The following is a 13,219-nucleotide window of genomic DNA, read 5'->3' as shown; positions in this document are numbered from 1 at the left end:
CAAAGTGATATACTTGATTAAAGGTAAAACCACTATTTAACCTCTGACTTTGAAGCTCAAGCTCTTGACATCTATTTTATGCTGCCTCTGGCCTTTCCATGGAGAGTGTTGGTTTTAGAATTGTTAGTACCTGGAGGATGGGTTTCAGATCCGTGAAGCAAAATGTGCATAGAGGACTTCAGAGTCCTAGGGACAATGGACACTTAGTAAATCTGCTGTTGGAGAAGGGAGAGTGTTTAATTATAACACAATACTGATTTTGATGACAGACTGAATTTTCATTTTTAAAAATACTCAACTGAAGTAAAAATATATCTTCTTTTAGACATATTTTTGTTTTTTAGTAGATTGTTTGATTGCTTCCATGTATGACCAATAGCTCTGCTGTATTGGAAGCTCTCTTTTTCTGTTGTTTTGTCAGATGTCTGATCTCTCTGCTTTGCTTTATACATTGTGTTCAGTCCAGGTGGCAGGTACAGGTCATCTTACATGCTGTTTTAGTCCCGTAGATATTAAATAGAAGCTACTAATAAAAGGAACTCAGCAGAGCTGATTTGTTTGTGCTAGTACATGTGTTTTTCCTAGTATTATCAACTTTTTCTTAATAACATTAGTCCCAAGCACTTTGTGGCTGTAATGGTATCATTAAATTTAAATCCTCATAGACAGTCCCTATCTTCTATTTCCATAGACTTATCTTTGCCATTTTAAACTAGATGCACATATTAGAATCAACTAAGATGCTAGAATTTTATCTTTTCCCCAAGTTATAGAGTAATTTAATAACTACCCATTAACCTTGCCTTTTGTATTTTTAACTGTAGTACCAGAAGAAAACATTGCAACTATGAAGTATGGAGCCCAGGTTGTAAAAGGGGAGTTGAAATCTGCCTTACTAGATGGTGATACTCAAAATTATGATCTGGATCATGGATTTTCCAGGCATCCAATTGACGACGACTGCCGTTCTGGCATCGAGATTAAGCTAGGTCAGCCGTCGATTATCAATCACATACGGATACTCCTGTGGGACCGAGATAGCCGGTGAGTATGTCCTACTTGGAGAGAAACAAACATTGTGTTTGAGTGAGATGGCCTAACTGTGTGGTTATCTACTTTGGTTTTACAGATTTGATTTATTTCTTTGTGGTCACTTGGCTATTTCTCTTGAAGTTTTATTCTGGGGGAAGAGTTAAAGGGTATATTTCTTTAAAAAAAATAACACTTTTTTTGCTTTTTCTGCTTATAAAAGTAATGAATATATGTTTATTGTGGAAAACGTAGAACATAGAAAATCACAAAGAAATAAAAATTGCTAGTAATCTTACCACCCACTATTAATCTTTATATATATCTAATCAGTGTTTTTTGTTATGCATAGTATGTCTCTCTCTCTCTCACACACACACACACACACACACACACAGAACAGAAACCAGTGAAACCACACATAATTTTACAAAATAGAGATTTGATGTGTAAAAAGCTAACTTTATTTTTTAATTAATACATTGTGAATATTCTTCCCTTTAAAATATTCCTCTAAAATGTTATGTTATATAGTTATCTGGTATTCCACCCTGTGGGTTCCCATTATTTATTTACTTGATTTCTTACTTTTGGATGTTATAAGAACTTTAAAAATGCATTTTATCTTGTGGATAAAGAAAAAAATGTTTTTTAGGGTGTGGTTAAATATCATCGTTAAAACAAAAGCAATTTGTGAAAAAATTTTGGTGGGTTCTAGTGTAGGAATCAACCCAGTTTTGCAGTAGCTTCCAGGTTCTGCCTGCCTTCCAGCCATTCTGATGCTTTCACCCACTGTGGTTTCTAAGGTTCAGTCATGGTGGCCAAAGTACCAGAGTAGTATGGGTGACCAAGACCTGAACTGTCTTATTGCTGCTTATCGTTAACCTAGACCCTGCATTCCAGAAAACTGATGCACAGAGAGCCCCTTAGGCCCTACTCATGCGTCTTTGAGTCGGGCCGTGAAGGGCTTAATAGTATTGGTGATGATACCTTGCAAATCTTGCAGGTTAGTTAATTTCTCTTGTTAGCACCAGCGGCCTCCACCCTGGCCTTTTAGGCCATATGAGCCATGTCTGAGGGAAGCTTTATGAAGTGGGAGTCAGCGTTTCCTGTGCTTGGGTCTTCAAGGTCCCTAACTTATCTTTGTTTCATTTTTAATTAATATATTTTGTGATACTTATCTTATTGGGTATAATATGGTGTTTAGTTGGTAAAATGGAAGTAAATCACATGTCATTTCTGAGAGTGATCAATAGTATAATAATAACATATAGCACTTTCATTATTTTTATGTGGTAAGCTCTGTTATAAAAGCTTTACATATAGTCACTCGTTTAATAATGAAATTAGTGTAAAAATAATAAAAGAAAAGGTTGGTATGCTTGAAACTGAGAGTAGTTATCATATTTCCATGATGTTAAATATTTATAGGCCACTTGGTTTTACCATGTGCGCCACATTCACAGGGGACTTAAGTTTACCACATAGCCATTCTTTTCTCACTTGTTATCATTCTAAGCAAAGGTGAAAAATTCAGAATCTAAGCCCAAAAAGATTCCGACATGTGTTGTAAAATTATATCCTGCATTTCTGATAACCCAGAGAGGTTCAATAAAAGGTTATAACCAGTATGAGACTGAGCGATAAAATGAATGGGAGTGAGAGGACAGCAGAAAATGAGGGGATGACACAAAATAAGCTGACCTTTTCTGGTCACAACTGTTGGTTGCAGGCTGACATTTATGGCAACCTAAATCTTCTGAGATTGTTCCTGTTGATATTACAGTACAAGTAATAACTGCATCTCAAATTTAAATTTGTCTCATGACAGAGGAATATAGATTTGTTCAGTGTGGGACCAGCATGCAGTAGTCTGGTGTAGCTGACTAAAGGAGGGTGATAGGCTATTTTCATTACTACCAGGTTATTAGCTGGCAAATTTTAAGTTGTGCCCAAAAGAAACACGTATTATCTCTTCACCTGTGTCATTTATTTTCCTGCAGGTTGCATGTATGTATGGGGCGGTAGGAGACTGGGAGGGAGTGGGAGGTGGGGAACCATTCAAGTTGACTTTCCTCCTGAGAGTGTAGGTCTGAGCTTCCAGGCCAGGGAAGGTAGAAGGAGAAGGCATGCCTACCTGTTTTCTTTCCTGTCTTTGTCATGGCCTTATTAATCTGCTCATATGGTATGAGCAGGCTGTTCTCGTCCTGTTTGAAAAGGAACAAATGTCTTGCATGCCTGACGTGTGCCAAGCACCATGCTATAGCCTGGATATATAAAATATATACAGCATGGCCTTTGTTCTTAAGTAGCTTGTGATCTGATAAAGCAGACAGATGTGCTGAGAATTTTAGCACCTTGTGGTGAATGCTGTATTAGGGGGATCTATACAGATTTCATCATTATCCAAATTTGATTATTATGCAGAAAGTGTAATTTGTGAATAGTGTATTTTTTGTGACCTTTAATGTTTTATTAAAGTATAACTCTATTATTTATTTTTAATTAAAAATTTTTTAATTTAATTTTTAAAAATTTATCTTTATTGTTGAAAGTATTACAGATGTCCTCCCTTTCCCCCCATTGACCCCCCTCCATTTCACTCCCCACTCCTGTACTGTTATTTTAATATGGTCCTTTTTTCTGCCTTTTTCCTTTTGATTCATAGGTCTTATTCATACTTCATTGAAGTGTCGATGGATGAACTTGATTGGATCAGAGTGATTGATCATTCACAGTATTTGTGTCGTTCTTGGCAAAAGTTATATTTTCCAGCTCGTGTCTGCAGGTTAGTTCTCATGGCTAATAAATGATTTTGATGTTTATTTAAGGAGATTTGGACTTTGAAAAACAGATTACATTTTTTTTGTCTCACAGAAGAGTTTTTCAGAGTATCAGCTACCAAATGCATCCCAACTAAAACTTAGGAAACTATGGAAAATTAAGCATTTAATACTTTGTGCTGTGGAACTGTTTATCCGAAGTGTTCTGTGCCATTTTTATGTAACAGGCATGTAGAGGAATAAGAAGGGGCGGGGACCCTGAGAAGTGGAAATACTTTCTGAACTGTGTGCTGTACCCTGAAAGCAGTGATTGTTAGGTGATACTCTCTCCCACAGAAGCCATAGAGTATTTCTGGAGACTTCCCTGGCAGTCCTCAGGGCCAGGAGGAGAGTTTTGGATGCCAGTGTGCATGTTCTGAATATCTATGTCCTTTCTCTAGGGCAGTGGATATCCATGGAATTTGACAGAGCAGGTGTTTCTAGTGGGGTAGGGCTTGGGGCAAGAGAGGCTGAGCAGTGGGGCTCCAGGCTCACACCCTCCCTCCATCAGAGCACCTTAGCTTGTATTGTTGTGATGTGTTGCAGTCCCATGATAGTTTGCTTTAAAAAGTACTGATAAACTACTGTCCTAATATTTCATATTCTTTAGATATAAGCCATATTTTAAACTTTGTTTCTGAAATTCTGCAAAACCTATATGAATAAGGAGTTTGGGAGTTGAGAAAGTGGTTAAAGGTCCCTCAGGTTGTGTTGTTTTTGTTATAATTTCCGCCTTGGAAATTGCCTTCAGATATTCTTTACCTTAGAATGAAAGGATCAAAGGCAGGTTCATTTGATGTGGTGTGGCAAGAAGGGAAGGGAAAGGATGTGGTAGGTGTAAGCCAGGGAGAATGTAGAGCCGATCCCCTTCCCAATTCACTCCTCTCCTTCACCTGTGACCTCCCAGTGTGGCTGATGTGGAGCAGGCAGGTGCCCCACAGCACTTACTCTCTTGGTTAGAAGACACCTTTATACTTACTAAACTCATGATCTGTCAACATCAGGCTGAATTCTTACTTCCATCACAGGAACTCCACAAAACCTTTCAGCCTCTGGTATAGTAAGGAATGTTGCCTACATTTTTTTATTATAGGTATGACCAGACACAATATTGTTATCCAGGGATCCTCTTGTGTGAAAATGAAGAAAATCAATTTCATTTTCCCAAAGGGGGAATAAAGTGTCTCAGGTCTGGCAGTTGCTCTTTTATCAGAGGAGTTTTGAATGGATTAAAATGAGAGGGACAAAAAAATTGAGTGAAGATTCTGTATCTCAGAGGTGCCTAGGGATACTCTGAGAGTGACAGAGGGGTCCTGACGTGGGGGACATGATTGAGTCTGCATCGACTCAGTTTATACTGTTGTATTGGATTAAGAAATAAGCAGTGTAACAGCCAAAGCGTTGATGTGGACTGAAGGACTGTGTACTTGTATTTAATTTAAAACAATAGGAACATGACTCCCAGAACAAATCATTGTGAATATAAAACCAGCCATGGCAGAGTCTGTGTGCTTTACCCATCTTAAAACATGTCCTCAGTTATGGTCTCTGTCTTTTAGAAGATATACTTCCCCTTATTTATTAATGGGCATTATTTATACTCCCCTTTCCTTATTTTGTCTCTCCTGGGTGACCTTGCCTTTGTTGGTGTAGCTTTTATATGTTGTAGAGCTTGGCTGTATTCATGATGCTAGTTTTGTCTTGATATAGTCGGCTTCCAACTCTGGTCAAGAAAAACTGAGAAAAGGTCGCGTTAGAGAAAGTGTTAACAAGAAAAGGAAGGAACCTTGATGTTCATGTTAGTTAAAAAATTTTAAATATATTTATAACCACTTTAATGTATTATATTAATCACTACATTCCTTCATATACTCTGCCTTTCATAATCCTTTGGAATTTTGGTAGTATTTTAAAATGAACCTAACAATAAGTTCCTAATGATTATTCAAGGATATCTTCTACTTGGTGCTTCTTATCGTCACAGTCATTTTTCGACTACCTAAACAATGTGCTAAATACACTTCTAGCTTCACTAGGCACATATAAATTCTTTGTTTCTTCAGCACATCAGTGTTCAGTTTGCATTATGTCAGTTAATTTATTAATTTGTATGTCACCTTTGTTCTTCAGTGTCCTTCATGTGTTTGTCTTGCCTCTGATACTAAAATTACAAGCTCCTGGAATCAAGGAGTATGAATTCTAATCTTTTAGTATTCTTACACAGTATTCAGGTTGTGACCTTATATGCAGTAGGTACTCTATAAGTATTACCACAGGTTTTATGGGGTCAAGGCACTGACTGGGTAATGAGAGATTGCCTTGATGTTGATATGTACATATGTCCATTGATACTTTTAATCTGTGTGTTTGTTAAAATACACATCACTGCTGGAAAACTCTGAGTGGTAGATGGTTTTGTACTGTTTGCAAGGGTTACTTTCTGTTTTTTACTTTAGGAAACTGAATTTAGAGTTTAATCCCAAAAGCTGTGAGTGTCATGTGTTTATGAAAGATTACATCAAATATATTCACAAAAGAAGAGATACTCTGTGAATTGGGGAGTATGAGATTACCCAAGCCCTCTTTCTGAGTCCAGGCTGGACTGCATGCAAATCAGCACTTTGTAGTAGAAAAACCATGGCTGTGGAGTTAGAGCACTTCTCAAATCCTGATTTCATCTAATACTGGCATCTGTGATCTTAGTAAAGTTGTGCCTCTCCAAGCCCTCATTCAACACCAGTAAAAAACAGGAGCCCTGGCCAGTGTGCTCAGTGGCTAGAGCCTATTTTGGGCCAGACTCTGTGCAGACCCCATGAAGGGTATGGTTATTCCTGGGTGGTTTTTGTTTGTTTGTTAATCCTCACCTGAGGATATTTTTTCCATTGATTCTTTAGAAAGGGTGCAAAGGGGGAAGAGAGGGAAGGAGGACGGGAGGGGGGGGAGAGAGAGAGAGAGAGAGAAACATCAATGTGAGAAGGCACATCGATTGGTTGCCTCCCACATGCGCCCTGCTTGGCTGGGAGGACAGAACCTGCAGCCCTGGTGCGTGCCCTTGACTGGGGATCAAACCTGAGACCCTTCAATTCAGTTGCTTCCCGTATGCACCCCAACAGGCATTCGAACCTGCTACCTGGGTAGGTACGCCCTAACCAGGAATCGAACCTACAACCTTTCAGTGTACAGGATGATGCTCTAACCAACTGAGCCACACTGGCCAGGGCTGATCTCTTTATCTTAATAACCTGCCCATTTGTGTGTTTCCAGCAGTTTTCGGATGTTTTGCTTTGGGTAAAGCATTTTTAACTCTGATAAAATATATATAACATATGATTTCTATTCATATATTTTGTGGAATATAATTCAGTCTGTATTTTACCTCGCCAAGGTAGTAGACATTATCTAGTGACAAAGCCCGAATTATCGTGCCAACCGTAACAGTGAATGGAGGGAAATGATCTACTCTGTCTTCCTGGGTCTTTTTTTAGGTACTTATTGTGGGTTAAACAGGCACTGCTCTATGTAGCCAAAAACTTAGACTAATATTTTCCCCCTCAGCCCCCAACCAGGGATGAAGAAAAGTGACTTGTCAGTTTCGGCACAACCTTCCATATATTCTCAGAACCATGTTATGTCTTATCAGCTTTCTCTTTCTCTGGAAAAGGCAATTTCTGCTTTACCCATAAATTCTCTAACCTTCAGATTGTCGTCTTGGCTATCTAGTAAGCTCTCATCAAGTCCTTCCACAGCTTTCTTAGATGGTGGAGCCCAGGACTAAACAAAAATACTAATAAGGAATGGCAAATATTGAGTACCCTGGCGGGGGTTAAATTTTTTTCTAGCTGTTTCTCAACATGGTGCTGGTGGTTTGGCAGCCATATAATGTTGCTGAAATATGAGAAGACTTGAAACATAGGTGTGAAGGGTAGAGAGAGATTTCAGAGCCTATATATGGCTGGTAGCTGGAATTATAAAAAAAGTGATCTTGGTATAAAACCTCGGAGTTGAGAGAGAGGAATATCAGGCCTGAAAGCAAAGTCCTCAAGGATGTGCCTATTGAGAGAGGGAAGAAGAGAGATGGCAGACATGTTGACTGCAGGGCTGTTAGATTAGAGGAGAGTCAGAGGAGCACAGTTTACTGAAGACAAGGCCAGCAGGGGGCTGAGAAGATGCAGCTTCATAATTAGAACACAGCACAGGAAGGACAAACTCAGTTAACACAAAACTGGGCTTTTTTCTGTCTTTCCTTTTGTTTCTAATGATCAAAATGGAACTGTCTTTTCTATGACATTTTTATTATAAAGTTAAAATGTAGTACATATTTTAAAAATTGATAAAGCTTGCTCTATGGCAAGGCCGTACCCAGTTTCTATCAATAGCACATACAAACACCTCTGTTCCGAACCTGCACCAATGCAGGTGTGGTCAACATTTTGCTGATATGATTTATGATTCATCAAAAAAAGTCTTATTTTAATTTGGATTTCTTTTTATTGGTGAAGTAGAGTATCTTTTATTGCTGGCCATTTATTATTTCTCACTTATGAAAAGCCTATTTTTATCTTCTGCATATTTTTCTTCTGGGGTGATTGGTATATATATGTATATATACTTTATATATATATATCTACAATATAGACTTTATATTGGTATATAGATACATATTATATATGTCATACATATGTATACATATCTACATATAATAGATGTATATATGTGTATGTGTGTGTGTGTGACATTATCCTTTTGCCTGTCATGTTATGCAATTTATTAGTTTTTTGTGTTTTGTTGGTACTTTTTGCCATATAGAATTTTACTTTTAAAAAAATGTGATCAGCCCTAACCAGTGCTGCTAAGTAGTTAGAGCATCATTCTGTGCACTGAAGGGTCTCGAGTTCAATTCCCAGTAAAGGGCACGTACCTGGGTTTCTGGTTCAGTCCCCAGCCCTGGCTGGCGCGTGTGCAGGAGGCAACCAATCGATGTGTCTCTCTCACATCAGTGTTTCTCTCTCTCTCTCCCTCCCTCTGTCCCTCCTTTTCATTCTCTCTAAAAAAAAAAAAAAAAATCAATGGAAAAATACCCTCTGGTGAAGATTAACCAAAAAAAAAGGTGATCCAGTCAGCCATTTTTATGATTTCTGGTTGTCTGGTATCATGTTTAGAAAGTTGTCCCCCACTTCCAACATGAAAGAATGTTATATTTTTATAAATTTTTTTCTACTACTTGTTATTTTTATATGTAAACATTTAATCCAGCCAGAATGTTTTTTGTATATATTTTCGGGCAGGGATAGCCAGCTAAGACTATTTAATGATCGTTCCTTACCACACTAATGTAAATAGCCAAATTCAGCATGTACTAAGTTCTGGCATGTACTCTGCTGTATTCCATTGATTCCTTTGTTGCTCAAAGTGTTTTAATTATTGTAGTTTCCCTTCCCTCTTTTTTCTTCTTTTCTTACAATGAGAAATTATAATGTGACAAATGTGTCATGGAAAAAAGAAAGGGTGTTATAGAGCATCTGCCCGCCTGTCTTCTGGTCTCAGCGGTCACCTTAGAGGCCATAATGATGATAAACATCTCAGAATGGTTCTACTCTCACTTAGAAGAAGAAATTTAGGCGTGATTCCCCAGTTTAGGAACTAGATTTTTCTTCATTTACTCATCGTTTGTTTATTCATCACTCACTCATTCCACAAACAAGCTCCTACTTTGTGCTCTGCATTATGTTTGATACTGAGGCCATGGCACTGAGAGGACTACCAAGGTTTCTGCTCTCAGGGAATTTGGAAGAAACAGATAAACAAATAGTAAGAATACATCACATACTTATGAGTGTTGTGAAGATGGTATTGTGATAGTGACCAGGGTCAAGGGGTGGAGGGTGGTTATTTTAAATAGGTGGTTATGGAGACCCCAAGAGGGGAGGTGGGTTTTTTTTTTTTAATCCTCAGTCGAGGATATGTTTATAGAGAGGAAGGGCGAGAGGGAGGGGGAGAGAAAGAGAGAGAGAGAAATATCGATCGGTTGCCTCCTATACACCAACCAGGGATCAAACCTGAAACCTAAGTATGTGCCCTGACCAGAAATCAAATCTGTGACCTTTGTTGTGCAGGGTGATGCTCCAACCAGTTGAGCCACCTCACCAGAGGTGTTTGTTTTAAGCTGAGATGAAGGGAGTGATATTCTCAGGTCATTGTTTTAGATATTTAGGCTTGCTTTGATGTACATTTAATATTATTCAGGAGTATCTGGTATACTGTAGGAGGCCTCATTAAATGAATACTAAAACTGTACTGTTTTTGGTATTGGGCATTTTAATCTCTTTTATTGTTACCATACATTCCAGGCCCCTCCTCATCCCTGCCATCATTGGATGCAGCATAATATATTTTACCCATCTTCATTAGATTATAGTACCTACACAGTGCTGTAGATCTACAAGACATAAAACAAATGAGAAAATAAACATTGCTATTTATGGCAGCATTCTTTTCCTCCTATATTAACATTGTACAAAAGCATGTGTGTCTTCTTTCTTCTCTTTTTTGTTCTCCCCCTACCCCAGAACTGGGCATTGATATATTTGTTTACTTTTAAAGGCAGGCACTTTTACATTACTCAGTGGTTTACCAGGATGCTTTAGAATCACAGCTAGAATTATGCTGAGCCTTTACTTTCTTTATATGATTGACGTCTTCAGAATTCAAAAATGGCTTATTCAGGTGTAAGTTAAAAGAAAAAAGAAGCAGTTTTAGTTTTAAACAGTAACCATTTTAGCTTATACTTAGTTTGAATTGTATTTCTACCTTTAACTTTGATATCATAATTAAACGAACATAGAGCAAGCAACCCACATTCAGAGGAACATTTTTTTCCTAAGAGTGCAAAGCAAAATGTAGCCACATGGTGTCACTATATCACTATAATTTTACTTGGGGCCAAAGAGGTTGAAATTGCCTTTTTTATAAAACCGTATTTAAATATAAATTGTTCTGAAGTCTGTGATTTGTGAAATAACATGTGAAACTGTTTGTACCATTTAAGCCTTTCTACTCATGTGGAGCATTAATTATGCCCGAAGTCTGTAGGTGTACATTCAGGTGCTAGCCAGCCCTGGACTTGTCATGTGCACAGGATAGCGGATATGTGAGCTGTTGTAGTACAGCTACTCTGTTTCAACAAACACGTTTTTTTAAAATCTTCCTTTGGAATTTTGAAATACATAGAAGAGTAGCTCAAAGGAGACAGTTCCTTTAAATATTTATAAGGAATCAGAAAGCAAAAGAAGGGGGGATGAGGGAAAGAGAGGGCTATAGGACCTCAGGAGAGAGAAAGGAAGGGAACAGCCCAACACTTACTGAGCATCTGCTTTGGGCCAGATGCATATTGTTACCTTATGTGATTCTCACAATAGCTCTATGAGAGAAATACCACTAACTACCTTATTTTTACAAATGAGGACATTCAGCCTTAGAGGAGCTAAATTTGCAGGTCTATCTGAATATACAGTTAACACCACAGTCTTACATTGCCTGTGCAGGATATGAGGGAAAGAAATAGCTCTAGAGTAGGAGGAACATCGCCCTGAAGAAGCTCTTGTTGCCTCTTTGGCAGGAGCAGTTTCCAGGAATGCTGAAAGAAGGCCTGGTGTTCCCATCCCCTGCTCATGCTGGTTGCAGCCACCCAAATGACCAGGATATTAATGCTGAGGGTGATGAGTGTGATGATGAACAGTTGAAGAAGTTTTTCTCTTTTAAAATGCTCCAAAGGGAGTGTAGCAATCCTTTATCTAGGTCTGTTTTGTCAGTTTGTCAATAGAACTTTGAATTGTCCTGCCCCTTAGTTCCCCATAAGATCATTTTAGATTTTATTACAGTGAACCTGATGTTCTTAACTCCTGATTTGTTTTCCTTCAGCTGTGTTTAGAAACAAATTTCATGTATTATAGAATTTCTCTTCACAAAATCTCTTCATCTTGAATTGCTTTTTAAAAATTTATTGATTTGAGAGAGAGAAACATCGATTTATTGTTCCACTTATTTATGCATTCATTGGTTGAGTCTTGTATGTGCCCTGATCGGGGATTGAACCACCACCTTGGCATAGCAGGATGACACTCTAATCAGCTGAGCTGCCCAGTCAGGGCCTGCATTTTTTTTTTTTTTAAGTTGAGAAATTTTCTATTTATTATTTTCACCTGTAATCCTCTTATTAGGCAAAAAAACTAAAAAAAATCCACTGTGTTTTTGTATTCTAAGACCTTTGAAACATGAGCTTATGCTTAAGTTATTCAGCTAAATCAGTATTTTTTTTGTTTTATTATATTTTGTTTAAAGGTTAATAACATGTTGAGATTCTTTTCTGTGTAGTGGAAGAATTAGAACATGAGAAATAGAACAGGGTTGCCTTTTTGATTTATATTTTATTTTATAGTTTTAGAATATAAATTAGTGTCTTTTAATAAGCCAGTTGCATGAGATGAAGTTAATAACACTAATGATCAGTTATTATTACCATAGATAGCCATTGTTTGTTTTTCATTCTGGAAGGGCAAGAACTGCATTTGGTGGTGCTAACAGTTGCTTCCTAAGCCTTTATATCCAGGATTAAGTTCAGATAGGACCTCCCTAGTTGGCCATCGGACATCATTTTTCTCATGCTTTTCCTTTCCTCAATATTACTCAGTTACTTATAGGATTTATTCATTTGGACATTTGTTCAACAAACATTTATTAAACACCTGCTATATTGCAGGCACTTAGTTTAGGTTTCAGGTATAAAAGGATGAACAAGACAGTTGCTGCTCTCAATTTCATGATACAATAGGAGTGACAACCTTCTAAAGATTGTTAAAGTAAAATATGATAGGTATAATAACGTGTGTGTGTGTGTGTGTGTGTGTGTGTGTGTATATTACACACACACAGAGAGAGAGAGAGAGAATATGCAGGAGCAGCATAGTCATGGGGGATCCCACTGAAGGGAGGATTTGAACCTAGTCTTAAAGGACCAAGGGTTTGAGCAGGCAAAGTAAGAGAAGGATGTGCTGTGTATGCAGGACATTTGCTGAAGGCAGAGTGTTCTTTGGACTTGGCCAAATCTAAACTCTTCGCTTAAAGCTCTCCATCAATAGGCCTTTCTGCTTCTCTAGCTCATCTTTGGTTCTTATTTAAAAGCCCTGTTTTTGTCTCACTAGTCAATCTTATCTGTTTACCTACTCCTACCTCCTACCTATGTCCCTAAGCTCAGAGACTGTACATGAATGATAGTCCTTCCCTCTTTATGTGACCTTGTACAACTCTGGGTATCTGGGATTTGGTTTTAGTTAGTTTTGTTTTTTTTTGGTAAACTTTTAACAAGATTAGAA

The 13,219-nt window shown here is 37.9% G+C and overlaps 1 protein-coding gene across 4 annotated transcripts in view; it reads left to right on the top strand.

Moving 5' to 3' along the window:
• BTBD9 (BTB domain containing 9) overlaps positions 1-13,219 on the top strand; it is a 406,451-nt gene that overhangs the window by 69,605 nt on the left and 323,627 nt on the right. For all 4 annotated transcript variants that reach the window (XM_081139671.1, XM_081139672.1, XM_081139673.1 and 1 more), the window contains exons 5-6: positions 825-1,044; positions 3,698-3,817. In XM_081139671.1, the coding sequence (XP_080995797.1) occupies positions 825-1,044; positions 3,698-3,817 (340 nt within the window). The remainder of the gene's footprint in view (positions 1-824; positions 1,045-3,697; positions 3,818-13,219) is intronic.

This window comes from Miniopterus schreibersii (genome assembly GCF_964146895.1).
Source record: "Miniopterus schreibersii genome assembly, chromosome: 6".
In the NCBI taxonomy this organism is placed as follows: domain Eukaryota; kingdom Metazoa; phylum Chordata; class Mammalia; order Chiroptera; family Miniopteridae; genus Miniopterus; species Miniopterus schreibersii.
This window is presented reverse-complemented; position numbering and strand designations above follow the sequence as displayed.